This window comes from Neomonachus schauinslandi, chromosome 10 (genome assembly GCF_002201575.2).
Source record: "Neomonachus schauinslandi chromosome 10, ASM220157v2, whole genome shotgun sequence".
Taxonomy (NCBI): Eukaryota; Metazoa; Chordata; class Mammalia; order Carnivora; family Phocidae; genus Neomonachus; species Neomonachus schauinslandi.
The window spans coordinates 52,822,010-52,846,861 of NC_058412.1; the positions used below are offsets into that span (position 1 = coordinate 52,822,010).

The window sequence follows — 24,852 nt, forward strand, 5'->3', positions numbered from 1 at the left end:
TAAAAATATGTATGGGAGCATTAAAAAAAATGAACTGAGTTTCATACTGTCACGCACAACACTTGGAGTCTCTATTTTTTCTGAGATCTTTCTCCTTCAGCAAAGACCTTGTTGTTGCACCTATGTGCATGTGACTCCACTCCCCTGGCAGGTTGTAGGCCCTTGAACCAAACAGGGTCAAGGAAACTTAGAATTGGGATTCAAAAGAATGAGATATTACCTCTTGAGCGGGAAAGACATATAAACATGGGAGTTGAGGCTAATATTTTGGTTCAGCCATCTTCCGCCATGAGTATAGATAGAGCCACCTGCAAGATGGAAAGAAGAGAGAAGCAGAATTTAAAGAGGAACAGGGAAGAACTAGTAAGTGGCTTCCGGGAGAGAGAAGGAGACTTGGGTCTTGATAGTTCCTGGTTCCAGTCTCTTTGATTTTCTTGCCCTAAGATTTCTTTAGATACTCCAATATCCTTGCAATAACCTCCCCCCACCCTTTTCTGTTGTAAGCTGCTTTGAGTGGATTTCTGCCCTTGCTGATCTGAAATGTTACTGTGCCCATCAACTGTGGAGCAGTCTTCGGAGCAGTTGGATTGTCTTGGATTCATTCCCAGAACTGTGGTTAGTAGTACCCAAAGCATCTGAAGGGCTTCTTTATAAGGGACAGGCCTTGCATACAGGCTAACAGTTGGGTCTAATGCACTCTGACAACTTGCTATCACCACATTACACTTTTGAGCCCGTGCATTCCAAATAAGCATCATAAGGAATTTAGTGCTAAGTAGGTTTACTGAAACTTAAAGAAGCCAAGCATAACTAGCAGAAAACATTTCAGAATGACATGATAACAACCATCAGAACCCATATTTTTTTGCATCGACTAGTCTGATGACTAAGCTCAAAGTGACTTTTTTTTTTTTTTTTAATTCTCCACTGTTTCTTCACAGAAGGAAATGTTCAGAATCCAGATTATATCAGCACTGAAGCACTTTTCTGAGGAAAAGAACAGGCTTGCCCCTGGTAAAAAGAAAAGAAGAAACTGTTATCAATATCTTTTCAAGGACTCTTCTTTTTTTTTTTTTTAGTGTCACACAGCTTCCAAACTAGCTATGTAGTAATTTCAAGATCAATCTGTCTTTCTCTATCATCTGTCTAGCTATCCATCTAGATTTAATCAATCAATTCAGAGATCTGGAAAGTTGCTGTTATATTAAGGTAGGTGGATACTTTGTTTTTGTGCAAGTTATTCTTTGAAGGTGCAGAAATTAAGTGACTGAGCTGTAAAAAGTCAATAAATTCTATTGGCATTCTCTTTTCCCTTAGCAATTCATGCATTCCTCTAAATATATCTTGCAGTAATTCCAGATCCACTCTCAAAAGGCAGTATTTCCCAATGGTGAAGAGCACAGAATCCAAAGCCAGAAGGCTTGGGACTGACCCAGACAAGAGACTTGTGACCTCTCCATGTGCCTCAGTTTCCTCATCCAGAAAGAGAGAATAACAATAATTTATCATGTAAGACTGCCGGCAGGAGCTACTAATTTAACACACTTAAAGCACAAAGCGAGTGCTGAGTGATCCGTGTCTTCTGTGGACATGCCCAAGAATAGTCTGACAATTCCAGCAGCAATAACTTGGAGTGCACCATTGAAAGGTTACTCACCTTCAATCTCCTCAGCCATGTATGTTGGAATTCCCCTGCACAAGCTAGCAATGGGTTTTCCTAACTTGCTCAGGTCCTTGACTTCTTCAGGGTTGATTGAGTACATCAGGGCCCTTGGGAGGTGGTCCTCCTGGTCCATTACCCTGAAGCTGAGTGTGGAAATGAAGAGAGAGAATGAGTGCCCAGTCCAGTGGTTTGTTGAATGAGGGCTGGGTACCAGGCCAGCAGGGGCTATTGCTTGGCTACAGTTTTTTTTTTTCATAATCAGCCTCAACCCTGTATATCTTGGAATTTCTGTGTCCCAAAAGATTTAGCTGATGTGAAACCTCAGCTTCTCATAAAAGCAAAAGTCTGAGGCTAAATTTATTCTGAAGCTTGGACCTCATTTGGTCACTTTGTATTTCTTGGATCGAGCTATATAAAAATCAGTTTCTGAGAATGGAGTTGATTTTCTCTACCTGGTCAATGAAAGGTGCCTATTTATCAGTTATAAACATATGAACTCAAGCAAACATTTTAAAGAGCAATGGGTCTTCTCTCCCCACCCAACTAGGGTTGCCAGGTAAAATACAGGACACTCAGTTATATTTGAATTTTAGGTAAACAGATCATTTTTTGGCATAAGTGTGTCCTAAATATTGCATAGGACATACTTAAGCTAAAAAACTATCCATCGTTTATCTGAAACTCCAACTTAACTGGGTATCCTCTATTTTTGTTTCTAAATCTGATAACCGCAACCCGACTCTTGTGGGCAAATGCACTTGGAGAAGTGGAGACAGCTCCCATGGGCTTGAGCAGATCTCTGCTCCTCTAACAGGAAAGGCAGGTGGGATCCACAGCACTCAGTGTGGTAGCAGCTCCCTCTTCTCAGGCAATTACCAGCTCCTCTTCCCTTTTTGTGCTGCACGTTACAACGTACTGTGGTCAAGAGGAAATGACTGGGATCTCATTATTTACTGGCACTCATAAGACCTCCCTTGAGCCAAATTAAAAAGACTTTTATTTATACCTTCTTTTCCTTGACCAGTGCATCAAGAGTTTGAAGAGAGGGCATGACGTCCTTGTTCATTCTGTGCACAACGCATTTCTTCTTGCCAAAGAGTCTGGTTGCAGCAAAGTTCTGGTAAAGAAGACGGTAGATAGTAGGAAGTAGGTTCCCTAAGGAGCTTTTCTTACCTAAAATCAGTTTGACCAGCAGAGGGAAATGGAACTCCAAGATTATGATGAACTCACATCAGAGCATGGGATCCAGCCCTGTTTTGCAATCGTATCTGTTGCTAACATTTGTAAGGATGGAATACAAACTTCTTGAGGGCAGAGACCTAGAGTCTAACTCGTTGCTCTATCTTCAGGTTCTAGCGTGGAGTCACTCCACACGTCTGTTTTGCTGAAATAAACTTTAAATTGCTATCACATTTTACTCTCATTTGATCTTCGCAACATTTCAAGGAGACAGGTCAGACGGGGATTGGTTTTCTAATGGACCACACGATAAAACTGAAATGATAAAGAGTTGCCGTTTTCAAAGTGCAAATTTTGTTAAATAAAAAGCTAGTAATTGCAGAGCAGAGCCAACTGTTGTTTTGGTTTGGTTTTGGATTTTTGCTTCTCTTACCAATTAGTATTGTCATTTACATTTACCTTTTTTTTTTTTTTTTGAGCTACAGGTGAAATGTCCATTTCTGTCTTTTTAGAAGGAAATTGAAGATGGACTGAGATAGGCAACAGTGATATTGTGCAGGTCTCCCCTCATTACAGAGAGTATCTTCAGGGAAGGCAGAAGGATGTTCATATTTGTCTAACAGCCCCACAATCACTTGGACATAGTGGATCCTAATTACTATTCATGGGTTTGAATTTTAACTCATTGTGGGAAACATTAATAGGGGTTATATCTACTGGGTTACCAAAATAGGCACTTGGACTTACAAGTCTATGCTTATGTACAGTTAGAAATTACTTTATTTTTAACTCTTTTATGGTTAGCAGACATTTTTGTTGTTGTTAAAAAAGAAATATCATATTTGTAAAGAATGGAAATTGTATGTTGGCTACCTACAGTATTATAGTCCCAGAGGGTATTCCAGGAGTCCCATCCATTGTTATTGTCCACATTTGCCACATTATGCTCATTGTTGACACTCACTGACTGCTGCCCAGTTATACCACTGTTGCTGTTACCGCCGATGCTGATATCCTGAAATTGATAAGAAATTGACAGTGATCTAATACCACATTTCTTTGCAAATGCATTTTAAGATTTTTATTTATTTATTTGAGAGAGAAAGAATGAGACAGAGAGAGCATGAGAGGGAGGAGGGTCAGAGGGAGAAGCAGACTCCCCGCCGAGCGGGGAGCCCGATGAGGGACTCGATCCCGGGGCTCCAGGATCATGACCTGAGCCGAAGGCAGTCGCTTAACCAACTGAGCCACCCAGGCGCCCTGCAAATGCATTTTAGTAATGCACTTTAAAAAGTTTAATACTGGGGCGCCTGGGTGGCTCAGTCGTTAAGCATCTGCCTTCTACTTAGGTTATGGTCCCGGGGTCCTGGGATCGAGCCCCACGTCGGGCTCCCTGCTTAGTGGGAGGCCTGCTTCTCCCTCTCCCTCTGCCTCTCCTCACTCTGCTCATGATCTCTCTCTTAGGGTCTCTCTGTCTTTCTCTCTGTCTGTCTCTCAAATAAATAATTAAAATCTTTAAAAACTTTTATAAAAAAAATAAAAAGTTTAATACTTACAGTGAAAGCAAGGGCTGGGGTCAGAAAGACTCCAAGAAGTCTAGCGAAGACAATCTAAAAATCATAGGTAACATTGGTCTACTATCACATGACAAAACAGTGTCCTCTTCTTTCTCTACCCAAGCTTATAAAAAATACTAATTTTACCACTCTGTTGAGTGGTCTGTCTTTTCTTCTTTGACCTTTGATTTCTTTTCAACCATAGAAAGTTTTCATGATAGTGTAAGATTGTAGGTTAATTACTTGTAGTAATCATGTTATTGTGGTATATAGTTTTAGAATTATTAATGTAGCCCTTATGAAAAAACTATGCAGTATCAGTATATTGAAGAACACATTTGAAAATGAATAGCATACACGATATGAAAATGCATATAGGTTCTGAGCATTATGTCCGAAAATGATTTAATTTTCTTATTTGATCTAGGTTGCTTTCCTTCCTTCATAGACCTCCTAATAAAAAAAAGTACTCTTTTGGGGCGCCTGGGTGGCTCAGTAAGTTAAGCGTCTGCCTTTGGCTCAGGTCATGATCCCAGGGTCCTGGGATGGAGCCCCGCATCGGGCTCCCTGCTCAGCGGGGAGCCTGCTTCTCCCTCTCCCTCTACTGTTCTGCCTGCTTGTGCTCTCTTACTCTGTCAAATAAATAAATGAAATCCTTTTAAAAAAAAAGTACTCTTTTTATCTAAAAGAAAATTTTTTTTTAAACAATGGATTAGTAAGCAAGCTGGCAGCTGTGCTGAGATCCTGAGGGTGAAGAGGTCTGGCTGTCGAGGGTGGTTGGCAGAAAGGATGTCTGCCACTGTCCCAGGGTACCTGGGTTAGTCATTTGTCACTGGGTACATAACATTAGTTATCAGAACACAGAGCTTTATGTAGGTGCCCGATTCCGAGTACCTATTCTCATTTCCTTGGCCTGGAAATGAGACAAACTGGTCTGAGATCCACCCTGGTGATTCAAGGTAATTCTTTTATTTGCTTTATTTTTCTCCTGATAGTTTAAGAAGGAGGTAAAAATTAGTCTCCTAAATAGTGAGAGGTGGGGGAAATTTTAGAGATCTACTAGTACAGTGCAGTCCTTTCACATATGAGGAAATTGAGCTTCGGTTGTTAAGTAACGTGGCCAAGGTTGTATTGGCTAAAACGATACCCCTTGTTCTCGGCAGAACTACCAGAGAAACCACATCTGACCTGGGCTCGGAGCTCCTTTTTTTTTTGAACTGTGGTGTTACTAGAACTTATTTCTAGATAATCATTTTACATTTGCAACTCCGCTCTGAAGCAGAGGCTGCTATAATATAGTGTTTAGTATGTTAAAGCATGAAAATATTTATCGGATGTCTAGCCCCTCTGCATCTTGTTATAAGGGACACCCAGTACCACCAGTTACTTTGGTGGAATTTTGTGGTCTACCTACCACACTCTCAGCCTTTTATCTGGAGCCACAGGGGAGATGCTGCACTAGCTTCACGCTTCAGGTGTTTTCATGGATAAATGACTAAGGTCAGGGTTCAAGCAAGCCATTCTTACTTGGAGATCCATTTCACAGCAGAGAATGAGACAGTAAGTCTCTCACCCATCTCATTTGATGATCAGCTTTTCATCTTTCCTGAGCATGCTCAGGAGTTTTGGTCAGAAGGGGAACTCAAGAATGTGGAGAAAGATCAGGCTTTTTCTAGGGCTTAGGGACTCCCTGCTTTGTGACCAGCCCTGAATCAGGAGGACTGGAAGGTAGTTTTATTAAGACAGCAAGGGATCCAGTGTTCAGACAGCTGTCTGCTCCCAGTATAGCTATCATTCTCCACAGAGATGCTTGTAATTGCCACGATTCAATGACACGAAAGGAGATTTTTTTAAAACAAATTTTCCATCATGGTGAGATTGTCATAAGAAGCAGCCCCCGCCTTAGCTCAAAATGTTAACAGTCTCTAATGAGAAGATAATAAATTCAAAAGGAAAAATCTACTCACTGTGAGTTTCATCTTGGCTTCACCAAAGCAAAGGAGTAGAGAAGGCAGGCATGAACTCAGACAAGAACACTTCTCATATTTGTACTTACCCAGCTTTACTCAAACTAGGCGTGACTAGGTTGGGCCAAAGATTTATCTTTCTCCATTTTCCATATCTGTACCATGATCCAGCATACCAGGAAGCCTTTGGGAATATCGACCTGTTTGTCAAGGCACTTTGACATGGAACCAAGCTGACTTTCTGTTGAAGATATCACAACAAACTCTATATGGTTTATGATAACTTCTGGTCCAACTGCAGCTGTGGGTGTGGGTATTTTACGTATTGGTGATCACTCGGAGTCAGAAGAAGAATAATCCCTCAAGTCAAACAAGACCGTAGGTGAGAAACTCTGGGCACCCTGGGCCTTGCAGATAGCAGCTCCGGTAAGGATGTGGGAATGGTTTCCTCTTCGTACCTTTCTCTGAACCCATCTTGTTGGTTTAGCTTAGGCAAAATAGGTTCTATTCCCAACACCCTGCACACCTGCGTCCTTTTCTGCACTCTTGAGCTCTCTCAGTGGTATCATGTACCATACATAGTACACAGAGAGTACCATGCATGCAGCCAGAAAACCTGGGGGCTGTCTTCAGCAATGTCTTCTCGCCACCACATCAGGGCACTTTCTAAACCTTGTCATTTTGTCTCAGAAGGGCCTCTCAACTCTGGTCTTGCCCACAGCTTCTTTTACCAGAACTTTTATAATAGTCGTGTGATAGATCACTCTGGTCACCAGTCTCTCATATTCCAGCACATTTTTCCTAAGGTGATCTTTCTGAAGTACATCTATAAATAAACACGACTCTACTATGCATAGAAATGTTCACTGACAGCTTGCAGGATGAACTTTAAACTCATTGGAATGGCACAGAGGGTCCTTTATAATAAGGTTTCCAAAGCCTCCCCCTCTGTATCACTCCATGCTATACTCCTATGTTCCAGCCACACCAGAGTTCCCGCTGGAATATTCATGATGTTTCATGCCTCTGTGCCTTTGCGCATGCTGTTGTCCCACCTGGGCGTGGTACCCTCCGCTTTTCTCTAATTAGTGAACTACTATTCATTTGTCAAGGCCCAGCTTAAATACCACCCCTTCCAACACACCTTTTCTACCTCTCAGGGGGAACTTTCTTTTTTTTCCTGGAGCTATAAAAGCAATCTCTCCTTTCTTTCACTTCTAGATAACTTAATTTTCAGAAATTATGTCAAAATAATAAAAAATTATTTTCAGCAGAAGCAGAGAGTAGAAACTGTCACTTGGCCTAACAAGTAAATGCTCAAAACAGTCTTGGAGTTGAATTAAAGTTTTAATTTTTTTCTACTTTCTCCTATACATTGAACCTACTAAAGCAAATTGCCAAAGAGGAAAACTGTATTTCATTTATCACTGATTCATAAACGTCCTCTTTGGAAGCCTTTCTGAGCTCATGATTGTCCTTTTATGTGTGGATTGGAACTTAGGAGGGGGTTACGTAGTTAAAAAGCTTGATTCACTAGAAACACCTCTTTGAAAAGGTAAGTGGATTAGTATAGCTGTGACAAGATTTTGTTCATGTTTTTAATGTGTCCACTAATTTCTTGCAAACTTATTCTTTAGCTGCAAAAGATCAATAAGCCTGGGGAGGGGGGAAGACATATGTGAAGAGGGCTTCATCTGCTTTAAGAACTGTCACATCACTGCAAAGTCAAAGAAGGAACAGCATGGTGCTTTTAGACCCAGCCATGGGTAGTCACTTTTGTATATGGGTACAGTCTAGCACACTTTTTGCATGTCATACCTTATCAAAGATTCAAAGTTGACATTTTTCCCAGTGGGCCTATGAAATGCTGGTGTGGAGGATATTCCAGGAAATAGATTGTAAAATAGATAGTTGATAGATAGATGGATAGATAGACAGATAGATAGAGAGATAGAGTTCAGAGTCCAATAATGCCCCTCTTAAAGATTGACAATTTACATTCACATGTCCAGTGTGCTAAGAAAATCTGTAGGGGAGAAATCTATGTCATGTTGTTTCATCCAGATTCCCCTAAATTTAATTGACCTTAGAACCTGGTTGTTTTTCTTTTCTACTGATTTACTTTTCCTAATGCCTATTAACATCCCTGGGGGGTGCCTTCCTCAGGGAGACTAACAATTGTGCTGCTTCTGAGGATACATCCTGGATGTGAAAATCCATTTGGGGAGCTACTGGTTGGAACTAGGGGCCAGGAGACCTAGATTCTGTTCTGCTTCCTTCTTTATATGAGTCTCTTACCCTCTAGGCCTTAGATTTCCTATAAAAGAGAAGAAATTCCTCCTTTATACAATATTATTTCAGTGGCTCCAAAAATCAGAAGAACTTTTTCCTCTGTACTTTGTGTGGTATTTATGAATGTGCCAGAGTTGGTGGGGGGCAAGGGGATCAACCCTAACCTCAACCCTTGTCTCATCTAAGGCCAAAAGTCCTAAGGAAGTGTGAGCGAGTCTCTTGTTCCCTCCCACCAATGTTTTGTATGTTTCTTATCCTCCCATGGGAGAAAGAACACGTCAAATTTTTTGTCACCTCCATAGAACCTAGAATATACTAGCACACACATCATGCTCAATATACCCATTTTAAAAATAAGAATTGTGGGGCGCTGGGGTGGCTCAGTGGGTTGAGCATCTGACTCTTGGTTTTGGCTCAGGTCATGATCTCAGGCTCTTGAGATTGAGCCCCAGGTCGGTCTCCATGCTCAGCAGGGAGTTTGCTGGAGATTCTCTCCCTCTGCCCACCGCGCCCCCCCCCCCCACTCTCACAAGCATGCTCTCTGTCTCTCTCAAAATAAATAAATAAATCTTTAAAAAAATTAGAATTGCATAAAGGAGATGCTCAAGCTAGAAGAATAAAAAAAATGCATTAGGTTTCCTCATTCTGATTTTTGGGGCCAGCTGGAGAGGTGCTGCCTTGCATTGGTCATGGTCACATACCAAGGGAGTCCCAGGAGATGGTGTGGCCCAGTGCCCTGGGATTAGCGTGGGGCAAACCAGCCCGTGAATAAATAGGGCCTGCCCTGATTGCAGAACTGGATGCTGAGCCACGCCAAGAGGCTAGCCCTTTTCATCATTTTATCTCACAGCTCGCACACCCAAGGCCTCACTTCACCCCACACCCTGTCGTGTCAAGCTGGGGGGGAACTCCTTTTTCTGGAACAAACAGGAAATGCGGTTCTGCCTGTGATACGCTCATCCCATAAATCTGGAGGGCCTTTTGGAGCTTCCCCACAGACAAACTTTTATTTTCCTTCTTTTTCTCTGAGTAGAAGAGAATGTTTACTTACAGGACCTTTCTCCTCATTAAATGTCCTCCTTCAAGATTCCCTCTCCTGTGTAGATGTGTTAATGGGCGGACCTTGACGTCATTAACTTCCAGGAAGCCCTTGGTAATCTTGTTTTTCCCTTAAACCATTCCCCCATTTTCCGATATTTAGGGTTCAACTGACCTTCAGCCTGTTCGACGTCCACCATAACTGAGTGGCTTGAGTGTGGAAGCCCCTCCATGCAGAAATTTCTTCCTAATTTCTCTGCCTTTACTGTTGTTTTCTGAGCACCCTATGTACCCACTGGACATTCCTTGTGACAGCCCCAAGTCAGGTGGTTGATTGAGAAGTCTGAAGACATTGGGTCACCCCGGGGGGGTCAGAAACTCCTGCCCACTCTCACCATCTCAGGGTAGCGGCCTGCAGCTCGGACCCTAGTTTCTGTCCTGTGGCTACAGCAATGGGGGCTGTGGCAGGGCTGTCCTGGTGTCAAATCTTCCATATGCACTTGTGGCCAGGAACGCCACGTCCAAACAAACAGCAACAGGGCCACGTAAAATAACACATTCATGATCATTGCTAGAAAGCTTCCAACTCCAGAAAATCCATGCTTATTACATAGTTGTTTTTGTATAGGAAAGAAATTCGTTTCAAATTACAACAAAGCGGAGGAAGCTCTTTTCCTGGGGCATCATAGAGCCCTTCCTTTTTGTTGTTTCCAAGAGACCCTTGCTCTCCAAAATCTATGTAACTCTGCCTTTCTGTTGCTGCTTGCATGTCTGTCCAGTTGCATTTGCCAAACATTTTGGATTCCCTTAGAGGCCATCAGTGATACGTTAAGCCTCAGATCTGTCGTTAACCTTGAGCATTAGAGGGTTGTGAACAGGCTTTGGAAAAATCTTGCTCAAAGAAGGTCTCCAGAGTGATGACATCATTTGTGTAAAATATATGAAAGTAGAGGTAAAGAGAATTTTGGTAAATAACTTCATTTTTTGTCATCATGAAGGACAATCGGACCTGGTTAAGTACTTCCATCCTACAAAGGAGCTGGAGAAAATATGACCACATGAGGAATAGAAATCGCCAAGTGAAGTAACATGTTGCTTTTATAATTCTCTTGTAGATGACTCGGAAATAAGAACAATTATTTCGTGTTCAGTGTTCACACCGGAGCATTTCAGAGAAAGTGGTGTAAAAACACCCACGCAGAAGGTGTGTTCCTTCCCCCACAGCAGTGAGGCGTCGGGAGGGCTGAACTCAACCCTAGAAGCTGCAAATCCAATCCCACACGGGGAGGACCACCGAGCAGTAGCTGCGGGGCCGCACCTGGGGCCCAGGTCTTGAGAGGACCCAGCGCCCCCACACTGAACTGCGTCCACAGCTTTGCTGGCAGGAGCAGAAGGCCAAAGTCAAGGACTGGCCCTAAGGCCACAGAACCATAAAGCGGGATTTTGTGAATCCTTGAGTTTTCTGCAGGGTGACTTATCTGAACTGGTTTCCTTTTTACATCTCAGGTAGAAAATATACACACATGTGTCATCTTTCCACTCCTGGAGAAACACGTCCTCAGATGAAGATATTGGATATTCAGAGGTGCCTCAGGGAATTCTGAATTTTCATGTTTATTCCATTATATACTCTTTTCCTATCCACACCCCAGCCTCCAGTTCCTGGAAATGCTTAATAAAACGTATCCACTGGGGCTTACTCTGGAGTGTACTTTTTCTTCTGAGGGTTTAAAGAAAGAACCAACTCCCCTCATCCAGGCCAGGAAAGTTTTTTCATTTGCTGCTCAACAGAGGGTCACCAGGCCTACCATCCTTTCTCATATTTCTCATATTCTCATATTTTCTCATATTGAAAAATAATCAATTATCAGCAAGACGCCATGCTTAGGCATAACTTAGGCAAGGCCCCATTTAGGCACAAATCCCACAGAAGTTTCGAAGTTGCCAAACCACCAGTGCTCATACTCCAAGATCCTGTAATCTATATGAGAGACAGGACTGGCTTCACGGACATGGGACCAGTGTAGTCACACGGGGCTCACACTCAGAGTCCCACACTTGAGTTGAATGCTTTGCAGTTGCCATCTTGAAATTTTTAATAATTTTATTTTTGGATTTGTGTTTTTGTGAGTAAATCCACTGGGACAATGGAGGATGCACTGGGGGCCTGGAGCCTTGGCGCATGGGTTGTCCTACTTCCTGCCTCTCCCACCTCTGATTCCCACCTTCCTCCATTAGGTAGATGTCTTTTTTCTCAAATTTCAATATCCGCTTACTGGTTTGCTATTTCTTTTTGGTTTGTATGGGAAAATCTCCCCAATACTAAGAAAATGAGCCTACACCAAACATAAAAACCTTCCCTTAGCTCTACCTTCCTCATACAGAAAGCTTATATCTCCCCTTCCCTTTACATCTCTCTCTTTTAAAAAAATTTTATTTATTTATTTGTCAGGTGAGGGGGAGAGCAGGAGGAGCGGCAGGCAGAGGGAGAAGGAGAAGCAGGCTCCCCGCTGAGCAGGGAGCCTGATGGGGGCTCGATCCCAGGACCCTGAGATCATGACCTGAGCCAAAAGCAGACGCTTACCCAACTGAACCATGCAGGTACCCCGCCCTTTATAACTCTTAAAAGAATCATGTAGATTTTCTGATTCCATTTCCTCACCTCCCAGTCATAGCTGAATCCCCTGCAATCTGGCCTCAGGTCCGAGGGATAATCGGTAGTGCTGGGACTCAGAGTGAGCAGGGCAAGGAGCCCAACCCTGAACACTTGGATGTGCTGATATCTGTTCAGTACTCATGTGATTTGACCTCTTCGTACTTTTTGACCCTGAGAATCTCTTCTTTTTTGAAATTCTCCTCTCCCTTAATGGCGCGAGCCAAGCTACTCATGCTGTTTGACAAGGTCCAAGTATGGGGGACGATCCTGAAAACAGGAGACTCCACAGCTGGCTCCTGCTATTCTCTTTCATTTTGTTTATGGCAATCTTTATAATTGTGGGAATATTTCTGGGGTTTCATGATAAAGTGACTACTCAGTTACGCCTATCTAAGCAATCATAATGAAACTAATTCCACGAAGAATTAGTTTCTATAGAACAAAATAACAAGACGGTCACGCTCTGTCTAGCACTTTTCTCTTTGCGTACTGTTTTTTAGTTTTAGCGAAAGTCAATAAGCGGAAATCAATAAAGGTCATGTTAATCATTACAAAGGAAAAATGAAAGAAGGCTATGTCTGTAATCCAAAAAATGATCTAAGATTATCTCAATCAATTGTGAAAAAACATAATCACATGTTATGAAAGTATGGAAAAACAAAAATATCGTAACATATAAATAAAGTTCCTCCGAGGCTGTCAGGAGGAGATGCTTGCAACCTGATCCTGTGTCTGTGTCTCCTCATTCGCCGACGCCGTCCTTTCCTACGAGAGACCCACCCCGGCTGGAGCTGGACTCCGGCACCTTAACATCTCTTAACACCCCTTTCTCCCATTTGCTCTTCAAGTGCTCCTTCCACCACCCAAACAATGGCTTGCCTCTCTTCTTCCATCTGTCCCTTTAATGTCGGTGTTGGATTCTACCTTGACCCTCCTCTTTGATCACCCCTCTTGTTTTCCCTAGAAGCTCCTCCATTCCGAACACATGAGCCACCTCTATGTGATGGAAGAACAGACCAAACCCCACCAAACTTCAGATGTTAGTTTACAAATGTGTGTATTAGATGACTCCAAACCAAAACATCTTCATTAGTCCCCCAACGTGCTGTGTTTCTCTAACTTATATGTAGTTTAATGGCATTTTTAAAATTAGGCAATCAAGACAGGCACCTCAGCTGTCCTCAACTCCACTTCCTCACCCCTTTCCCATCCTTACACAATTGTCACCGCGGCCTGTAAATGTTACCTTTTCAGTGTTTCTTTTTAAAAATAAACTAAACTGGGGTGCCTGGGTGGCTCAGTCGTTAAGCGTCTGCCTTCGGCTCAGGTCATGATCCCAGGGTCCTGGGATCGAGCCCCGCATTGGGCTCCCTGCTTGGCCAGGAGCCTGCTTCTCCCTCTCCCACTCCCCCTGCTTGTGTTCCCTCTCTCGCTATGTCTCTCTCTCTCTCTGTCAAATAAATAAAATAAAATCTTTAAAAAAAAAATTAAAAAAAAAAAATAATAAAATAAACTAAACTTCCCTCCCTGCCCCCGACCATAAAAGTAACTCATAGGAAATTGTAGAGAATATAGAAAATTATCAAAGAAAATAATTGACATATCAGTTTACTATGCAGAAATAATCACTGTTAACCTCTTACCATATTTCCTTTTTACTTCTTTTGAGCCTCTTTTTGATCTGTGTGTTACGTAGAAGTGTATCATTTTGTCTTCAAATATTTGGGCATTTTCCAGTTACCTTTTTGTATTGATTTCTACTTTAATTCCATTGTGCAGACTACTACTACTTTGTATGATTCTATTCTTTTATATTGTTTAGGTGTGTTTTATGGTCCAGAATCTGGTCTTTCCCAGTGAATGTTTCCTATGAGCTTAAGAAGAACATGTATACCGATGTTGCAGAATGAAATATTCTATGTGTCAATTAGATCCAACTGATTGATGGTGCTGTTCAGTTCATCTATATCCTTATTGATTTTATGCCTGTTTGATCTATCAATACTGAAAAAGGGGTAGTAAAGTCTAGAATAGTGGGTTTCTTTATTTCTCATTGCATTTCTCTTAAGTTTTTGCCTCATGTATTTTGATACTCTGTTTTTAGGTGCATGCATATCAAAGATCATTATATCTTCCTGAGGAATTGACCCCTTTATCATGGTGTGATGCCCCTCTTTATTGCTGATAATGTTTTTTTGCTCTGAAGTCTGCTTTGTCTAAAATTAATACAGGTACTCCAGTTTTTTTTTTTTAAAAATTAACGTTAGATGGTATATCTTTCTTCACTCCTTTACTTCTTACCTGTGTCTTTATATTAAAATAGCTTTTTTTGAGAGCGAGAGAGCGCACACAAGTGAGGGGAAGGGGCAGAGGGAGAGGGAGAAGCAGAGTCCCAGCTGAGGAGGGAGCGCAATGTGGGGCTTGACCCCAGGACCCGGAGATCATGACCTAAGCCAAAAACAGAAGCTTAACTGACTGAGCCACCCAGGCACCCCTAAAATGGCTTTTTTGTATATATATATAGTTCTGTCTTAGGGACAGAGGGAGAAGCAGACTCCCCGCCGAGCAGGGAGCCCGATGTGGGACTCGATCCCGGGATTCTGGGATCATGACCTGAGCCGAAGGCAGTCGCTTAACCAACTGAGCCACCCAGGCGCCCGCATGCCACTTGTTCTTTACCCATTCATCAATCAATGGACACTTGGGCTGCTTCCATGTCTGACTATTGTGAATAATGCTGATATAAACATAGGGGTGCATGTATCCTTTGAATTAGTGTTTTTGTATTCTTTGGATAAATACCCAGCAGTGTGACTGCTGGATCATAGGGTAGTTCAATTTTTGACTTTCTGAGGTAACTCCATGCTGTTTTCCACAGTGGCTGCACCAGGTTGCATTCAGTTGGTTCTTATATTTGATCCACTCCAACAATCTTTGTTTTCTACTTGATGTATTTAGATCACTCACATTTAAGGGATCATTGATATAGTTGGACTATTGTCTACCATTTTTTACTACTAGTCAAAGACAGGTAGGTTTGTAACTATTTTGCATTTGTTGCTCTTGGTTTTTGTTTCTTCTTTTTTTTTAAGATTTTTTTTTTTTTAATTTGACAGAGAGAGAGACAGCGAGAGCAGGAACACAAGCAGGGGGAGTGGGAGAGGGAGAAGCAGGCTTCCCGCTGAGCAGGGAGCCCTATGAGGGGCTCGATCCCAGGACCCTGGGATCATGACCTGAGCCAAAGGCAGATGCTTAACGACTGAGCCACCCAGGCGCCCCTGTGTTCTGTTTTTTAACACAGTTTTCTTTCATGGACTTTTTTGAAGAGAAGTTTTAGTTCACAGAAAAATTGAGCAGAAGGTACAGAGATATGCTATATGTCCCCTGTCCCACACATGCACAGATTCTCCCCTTATCAACATCAACACTAAGGGGTACATGTATTACAACTGATGAACCTATACTGACACCTCATTATCACCCAAAGTCCAAGTTTACTTGGTGGTGTATCTTCTATGAGGTTGGATCTGTGGTTTGATGTCAGTCATTAATTTTGCAAAGTTCTTGGACATTATTACATCAAATATTTCTTCTGCTCCTTTGTCTCTTTCTTCTCCTGCTATTCTTATTATGCCTATTTACACTTTTGAAAATGTCCCACAGTTCTTGAATATTCTCCACCCACCTTTTCATTCTTTTTTCTCTTCATGCTTTGGTTTACAAAGTTCTCACTGATATATCTTCAAGTTCATGGATTTTTTTCCTCTACTGTGTCCAGTATATTGACTGGACACATCAAAGGTATTCTTCATTTCTGTTACAGTGTTTTTGATTTCTAGCATTTTTTTTTATTCCTTCTTAGATTTTGCACCTCTCTGCTTGCATTTTCCATCATGTTGTCTACTTTTTTCATGAGAGCCCTTAGCACAGTAATCATACATCTTGTGAATTCCCTGTTGGATAGTTGCAAAATCTGTGTCATATCTGCATCTGGTTCTGAGGCTTGCTTTGTCTCTTTGGATTGTGGTTTTTTTTTTTTTTGCTTTTGTTTTGTTTTGTTTGGTTGGTTTTCTGTTGTTTTGTTCTTGCCTTGTAGGATGCCTTGTTCAAAGTTCAAAGTGGGAGATGATGTATCAGGATTTGGGGCAAATAAGCTTTCTGCATGATGTTTTATGCTAATCTGGCTAGAATTGGGATCTGCTTACTGTTTGGAGTTCGTTCTTGTCAGAGGCTTCAAATTTCTCTAGTCCCATAGTTTTTGTCCCCTTGTTGCCTTTGTGTTTCCCTAAAATCTCGTTCTTAAATAGTCTGTGCCTTGTAGTTATTTTTAGCTGTAACTCACTGTAATTAAACTCAAACCCTGTTAATGATGTAGTAAGAAGTTGAGAAGGAGAAGCATTCTATAATTAAATGTCAGTCTTTTAGTGGGCCTGAGTCTTTGGGCTGTGACCTTCACAAGTGTTTCTTAGCCTTTTTTTTTTTTCTCCTTATCCTCCTTAGATGAGATGAGACAAGAAAGTGAGAGGGGGCTGGTGTTGGGTATTAGCCCTTTTCCATCTAGGTGAGATAAGGCTTCGGAAAAATCTCTTTTACTGGAGATCAGGCCTTTGTTACAGAGAATGCTCTGGGCATAATTCAAAATGGTTACTTTTCCTCTCTCCCTGACAGAGACCTGAGGTGGTTTTCTTATCTTTTCATCATGAGAACCTGGTATGGTTCCTGGAGTCAAAACTCACAAATAGTTTTGGCTTTCAGGAATTTCTCACTCTCTCTCACCCTGGTCCACACTCAGACTCCAGAAACTTGTCAAAATTAGCACTTAGATGTTCCTACCAGTTTGATGCTGCTGGCTTCTGCTTCAGGCAAGCTTATTTCAGCTGTGATTCTCTGTGTTCACCTGTCTCTTCAGATTTTGGCATGGCAGTTTGCCCTGTGACTTCAGTTCTCTGATGGGTCCAAGTAAAGTTTGTTGATTTTCAGTCTGTTCAGCTTATTTCTTGCAAGGATAGGAGTGATAACTTCTAAGCACTTTATATGTTGGAACTAAAACCAGAAGTTGCATATTTTTTAAAAAATCTAATTTTTACTATGTGCACACATATACTGAGTATGTGGTATTTTTTATAGAATTAAAACCATACCTTACACCCAGTTTTATAATTTTTCATTTAACATTGTATAATGGACATTTTAATATCCTTAAATATTCTTCACAAACAGAACTTTTAATGACTGCAGTGTTATTTTTAAACATATATGCTACTTGTATTTCTCTATATAAATAATTCTACACTGAACATCTTAGTATATGAAATATGGTGCACATTTCTGTGTATGCATTTTGATGCATTTGTAAAAGTAAAATTACTGGTCCAAAGAATAAGCATTGTTATGGTTCTTTACATATAAATAAATTACCCTCCTGGAAGTGATTTTAAAAATTGTTTGTAATCCCACCAAAAGAATAAGACAATTTTTTTCAACTTATGTTCATTAAAAGAAATAAATGATATCTTATTAAATTATTGACTTTCGATTTCTTAATAATTAATGGGATTGAGGGGCGCCTGGGTGGCTCAGTCGTTAAGCGTCTGCCTCCGGCTCAGGTCATGATCCCAGGATCCTGGGATCGAGCCCCGCATCGGGCTCCCTGCTCCGCGGGAAGCCTGCTTCTCCCTCTCCCACTCCCCCTGCTTGTGTTCCCTCTCTCACTGTGTCTCTCTCTGTCAAATAAATAAATAAATAAAATCTTTTAAAAAAATAATTAATGGGATTGAATGTGTTTTATTTATAATAAATGGTGACTATAATTTTAGATAACATTTATTGTGAACCTACTGTGTCAGATACTATTCCGAGTCTTTATATGTATGACCTCATTTAATCTGCCCAGCAATCTTGTGAGGAGCCATTGTATTGCTTTTTATTTACAGATGAAGATATTGAGGCACATGGAGGTCAAATAACTTGCCAAAGGTCACACCATGAGTAACTGTATGAAAAAATGAAATTCAAACAGGATGTATCAGAAGTCTCAACTCTCAACCATCTCCTATTATTTTGCTTCCTCAAAGCAGGTCATTGCCCATTAAAAAAAAAAGTTACATGTGTTCATTTTTGCCCCTGCAGATTTATAAAACATTTTATAAGTTGAGGATATTACCATCTGTTTCTTATATATGTTGAATGTATCTCTCAGTTTTTAATTTGTTTTTAAATGTTGCTTATATTTTTATACTTAATGAATATTACTTTCCTGATCAGGTTGAAATAGAATTTATAAACAGTAAAGCTTATCCTTATGACGCTATAGTCCTGAGTTCTAACAAATGCCTGCAGTCATAAACCACCAGCAAAATCAATACAGAACATTACCACCACCTCCCAAAAACATCTTTGTGCCCCACTCTAGGCAATCCTACCCCTCATCCTCAGACCCTGCCAATCACTCATCTGTTTCCTGTCCTTTTAGTTTTATCTTTCCAAAATGTCATATAGGGGCGCCTGGGTGGCTCAATCGGTTAAGTGTCTGCCTTTCGCTCAGGTCATGATCCCAGGGCTGGAGCCCTGCATTGGGAATCTCTGCTCAGCAAGGAGTCTGCTTCTCCCTTTCCCTCTGTGCTTTTTCTCTCTCTCAAGTAAATAAAATCTTTTTTAAAAAGTCATATTAAAAGAATTATACAGTAGGTAGTTTTTGGTTCTTGCTATTTTCACTCAATATAATGCATTTGAGATTCTTCTGTGTTGTGTATCAGTGGGTTGGTCCTTTCTTATTGTTAAGCAGTATTTCATTATATAAAAATATCACAGTTTATCTATCCAATCACCCACTGAAAGCATTTGGGTTGTTTCCTAAATTGGGTGATTACAAATAAAGCTACTACAAATATTCACCTACAGGTTCTAATGTGCACATATAGTTTCACTTCCCTTGGGTAAACACCTACAAGTGGGATTTCTGGGTCTTATGATAATTTCACTAACTTTATGAGAAATTGCCAAATGGTTTTCCAAAGTGGTTGTAGTATCTTGCATTCCTAGCTGCTTCAAATCTTTGACAACACTTGGATTGTTCAATTTTGTTTGCTTGTTTATTTTTAGCCATTCTAATAGGTGTGTAATGGTTTTAATTTGCATTTCCCTAATTACCGATAAGGCTAAGCATCTTTTTATGTACCTATTTGCTATCTGTATATCTTCTTTGGTAAGCCCTCTTTTAAATCTTTTGCCTATTTTAAAAATTGGGATGTATGTTTTCTTATTATTAAACTTGAAAGTTCTTTATATAGTCTAGATATAAGTTCTTTGTCAAATTTGGGGGTTTTTTTTGCAAATATTTTCTCCCAATCTGTGGTTTTTATTTTCAGGTTTTTAACAGTATCTTTGGAACAGCAGAAGTTAATAGCTTTCCTGAAGTCCATAATAATTTTCCTTTTATGACTCTTTAAGTATGATATTAGCTGCAGGTTTCTTATAGATGAACTTTATCAAGATGAAGAAATTCCTTTTTACTCCTAGTTTGTTAATAGTGGTTATCTTTGATGTACTTTGAATTTTGCCGAATGATTTTCTGTCAAGGTGATCATATGGCTTTTTATTTATTTATTTTTAATTTTTTTTTAAATTTAAATTCAATTTAGTTATCACATAGTGTATTATTAGTTTTCGAGGCAGAATTCAGTGATTCATCAGTTGCCTGCAACTCCCAGGGCTCACTACATCAAGTGCCCTCCCCAGTGCCCATCACCCAGTTACCCATCCCCCACTCTCCTCTCCTCCAGCAACCCCCAGTTTGTTTCCTATAGTTAAAAGTCTCTTATGGTTTGTCCCTCTCTGTTTTCATCTTATTTTATTTTTCCTTACTTCCCCTATGTTCATCTGTTTTGTTTCTTAAATTCCACATATGAGTGAAATCATGTATTTGTCTTTCTCTGACTGACTTATTTCACTTAGCATAATACACTCTAGTTCTATCCACTTCATTGCAAATGGCAAGATTTCTTTCTTTTTGATGGCAGAGTAATATTCCATTGTGTATATATATGCACAACATCTTCTTTATCCATTCATCTGTCCATGGACATCTGGGTTCTTTCAATATGGCTTTTTATTTTTATATTCAATATATTGAATGACATTGATTGATTCGAAAATGTTAAATGAATTTTGAATTCACAGGAAAAACTTCTTTCAATTATGATGTATTATTATTTTTATATATTGCTGTATTCAATATGCTAATGTTTTTGGAGATTTTTTCCATCTATGTTTATACGGGATTTTGGTCTATAGCTTCTTTTTTCATAATATCTTTCTCTATTTTTGGTATTAGGATAATATACTGGCCTCATAGGATGAGTTTGGAGGTGTTTTTTCCTCTCCTATTTTCTGGTAGAATTTGTGTAGAATTGATATTGTTTCTTCCTTAAATGGTAGAATTTGCCTGCGACACTATCAGGTCCTGGAATTTTCTTTGTGGGAAAGTTTTTAACTACAAATTCAATTTCTTTGATTGATATAGGCCCACTCCAGATATTTATTTCTTCTTGAGTAAATTTTGGTAGTTTGTGTTTTTCAACAATTTTGTCTATTTCATTTAGAATGTTGAATTTTTGGACATAAAGTTGTTTGGAATATTTCCTCATTATCCTTTTAATGGGTGTAAAATCAGCAGCAATGTATTGATGTTCCCTTTTTATCAGTAGTATTAATAATTCATGACTTTTTTTTCCTTGAACAGTCTGACTAGAAATTTATCGATTGATTGATCATTTAAATAAACCATTGGCATTTTTCACTGATTTTTTTCCCTTGTTTCTCTATATTCAATTTCATTTATTTCTGCTCTTATCTTTATTATTTCTTGTTTTGTGCTTGCTCTAGGTTTAATTTGATATTTGTTTTCAGGTTTCTTAAGGTGAATACTTCAATCATTTATTTGAGGCCCTTCTCTCTCTTTTTTTTTTATTTGGCCCTTCTTTTTTCTAGTATGAGTATTCAATGCTACAATTTTCTCTTTAAGCTGCATCCCACAAATTCTGACATGTTGCATTTTCACTTCCTTAAGTTCAAAATACTTTCTAAGTTCCTTGTGACTGACCGCCTCTTTAACCCATGATTTACTTACAAGTGGTTTTTTAAAAATGTTCGGATAATTAGGGATTTTCCAGCTATCTTTGTTCCATATATATTTAATTTAATAAAGCTGCTTGAATTTGCAATTCTTTAATAACTTACAAGTTTGAACCAGCTTTATTTATAATAAATAGTGTAATAATATTAGGTAAATTTTTTTGCAAGCTTACTCTGAGCCAGTGACTCTTGTAAGGATGTTGTGTATATGAGCTCATCCATGTTCACAGGGGTGCTCTAAGGAGGCACTTTGCTCTCCTTTCTTTCCTCATGAGGATTTTGAGGCACGTGGTGAGAAATTAGAGAATTCGAAATTCAAATCCAGGCAGGATGTTTTCGGAGCTTCGATGTCGCACCATCTCCTAGTAGTGTGCCCCTTCTTCCTGTAATCAGGTTCTTTGCCCATTAAAAGCCATTGTATGTGTTCACTACTCTCCTGGGAATTTGTAAAAACCTTATGTAAGTTGAAAATATTACTTTTTGGAGATTTTTAATACACACTTGTCTGTTTATTAATAATAAAAATAAGAAAGTTTACTCACTCCCCCCCAAAACATTATATGTGTTAAAAGTATTTTTCCTGAGTTTTAAATGTGCCTTTACTCTTTTTTTAACAACTAATGATCCTTTATATATTATCCAGTGAGGCTTACACATCTTTTTTCTTGTGATTTATTCCAATACTTTTAGGCTTAGAAAATCTTTTGCACTGCAAAAATTGGATCAAAGTTCACCTGTATTTTCTTCCAGTTTTTTCCTTTTTTCTTTTTTTTGGGGGGGGGGGAGGGTTTCTTTTACATCATATACAATGTTTATATGTATTTAAAAATTATTTAGAATTAATTTTTCTTATGGTAGGATCTATGTTAGCTTGCCCAAATAACTATAGCTTCATCCCAGGACCATTTAGAATAGAATCTTTCTTCTCCCCCTAACAGCAGTTTTTGAGCCCTTTCTTGGGTGTGGCAATAAATGACACGGTGATGAATTCACTGACTGCACCATAATAAAAAATGGCAAGAGTCATAATAAAAAAGATAAGATCATAGTAAAGAAGGTATGAGTTAAAATGCGTTTCAACTTATATAACTAACCAAATAAATAGTTGGGAATGGATTTACTATTTGGTTTGAACAAGAAAATAGCAAGAAAAAAACATCAACTAAGGATGTGCTTTATTTAAAAAAAAATTACATTCAATTAATTAACATATAGTGCATTATTAGTTTCAGATGTAGACTAAAGATGCGTTTAAGATATAAATGAAGGTATTACATTTGTAAAAAAGAAGAAGAAATTACGAGACAAAATAGCAGAAATATATATATATATAACAGCATACTACTGTGGAAAAGAACAAATCAGTAACATTGTAACTGTGCTGAGAGCAGATTTCACCTTGGCAACAGTGGACGCCAGAAGGCAATGGGGTAGCATCTTTAAAGTGCTAGAAGGAAAATACCTGTCAATTTATAACTCCTATTCCAAAGTAAGGAGAAAATAAAGACATTTCCAAACATCAGAAAAAATTAATACCCAGTGGCTCCCAATAAAAGAACTATAAAAGATATACTTAAGCCAAAAGAAAATAAAGTTTTCAGGATGTAAAAAATAAGAATTAGCCCCAAAACTGATAAAATATTTGAACAAATTTAATGATCTATTGATGGTAAACTTGACTATTTTTGTGCTATTTTTTTTTAAGATTTTTAATTTATTTTTTGACAGAGAGAGACAGCAAGAGAGGGAACACAAGCAGGGGGAGTGGGAGAAGGAGAAGCAGGCTTCCCGCGGAGCAGGGAGCCCAATGGGGGGCTCGATCCCAGGACCCTGGGACCATGACCTGAGCCAAAGGCAGACGCTTAACGACGGAGCCACCCAGTCGCCCCTTTGTGCTATTTTTTAAAGGTGAAAGTAAAACGCTGCCCAAATGTAACAATACGGGACTGGAAAAGATGTTCAGTAATGAGTCCAAGATGACGGAGTTCTTTGTTTCTGTTGAGTTCAAAATACAGGACGCCTTTTGGGTTTGTAGGTGATGTGAATAATTAAGGACGCATGCTAAAATCTCAAAGTTAGAACTAAATAATTAAAAAGTCAAAATGTCCTAGAAATAGAAGGGAAAGAAAGAGAATGTAAACTTCTTATCAATACAAAGAAAGCAGACAACAATAAGAAGAAATGCAAAGGGTGTAATAACTCTGTCTGCCCTCATGTCTGCAGGTATGGGAGATGGCTTGCTTTTGGGGTCTTGGGAGCTGGATATGGGAGAATATTTGCAGACATGCTACAAAACTTCTTCTTGCTGCCGGTTATCTCAAAAAGACTTAATAAAGCAGCACATTTTCCATCCACCCCAGCTGACCAGCCAGGGTAGGGGAATTCCAGTAAACTAGGTAACCTCCAAATTGCCCAATGTCTGCTTTTTAAAAGACCCATTTTTAAGCTGCTAGTTAGGAAGTCATTTGGACTGTAGAACAAGGACATCACTTATGTTCCTTCTGTGTTTACCATAGCGATTCTCAATGGTTAACAATTTTGCCATTGACAGGTACTGTTTATTTTTATATTTCCCTGCCTTCTGAATTAATGATCCCACCATAACACTAGCCAAACATTGTTGAGTGTGGTATTATAAAAATTACACAAATTCAACTTTATCCTATTTTTTTTTAATCTGAGAAATTTTCAATGCACTTCAGGATAACTAGAGATGTATAACTCATAGTTTTTTACAGAGTTTTGGGCAATGCTTAATGTAAACATTCTGTTAACCCTGGTAATTGGGCAGAGTGCTGTCTGGACCTTGCCCCTCATGAATCTCTGGAAATTGGGAGCAACTTTAACAGGGAGAGGAAAGAAAGTCATAGGTGTCCCCCAGTCACTGTGTTCCCCTCTAGTCTTATGTCCATCCTTTGGGTGGAAGAATTCAAAATGCAGGGCAGACATAAAAAGACACTGAAGACCCAATTCAGGTCTGAAGGGAGGACTTTGCCATCAGGGGCAGATAGTAGGACTATGTCCCTGTTTGTCTATAAGATGCTGGTGTAGAACGAGCATCTTGTAATATTTTTAAAGGGTGGAAGTTGACATCTTAACTGCAGCATAGCGCAGATAAGCAAGGAATATTTACTGAGTGACCAAGTGGTAGATTTTTATTACTAACTAATGAACTTTATTGATATCAGGTTATGTGACTGGGTCTCAATCCTGATAAAGGAGTTTGCTGGGGTTTGTCAGGATATGGACATAGTAATTTTTCCAATGTAATTGTTCTGGAAAGAGATTTCCACACCTTAAAGCTAATATAACGGGTAGAAGTTGCACCGGCAGCCTCACTTCTCTAGCACCTTCTTCCCAGCAGGCAAA

The 24,852-nt window shown here is 39.6% G+C and overlaps 1 protein-coding gene across 1 annotated transcript; it reads right to left on the bottom strand.

Annotated features, from left to right (window-relative positions):
- Positions 1-916: 916 nt before the first annotated feature.
- On the bottom strand, positions 917-6,839 carry GKN1 (gastrokine 1). The gene is given in 9 exon segments (XM_021699123.1): positions 917-1,011; positions 1,658-1,769; positions 1,771-1,806; positions 2,670-2,780; positions 3,720-3,857; positions 4,399-4,452; positions 6,366-6,434; positions 6,542-6,606; positions 6,824-6,839. Coding segments are annotated over 9 exon segments (696 nt in total).
- Between the last annotated feature and the right edge of the window lie 18,013 nt (positions 6,840-24,852).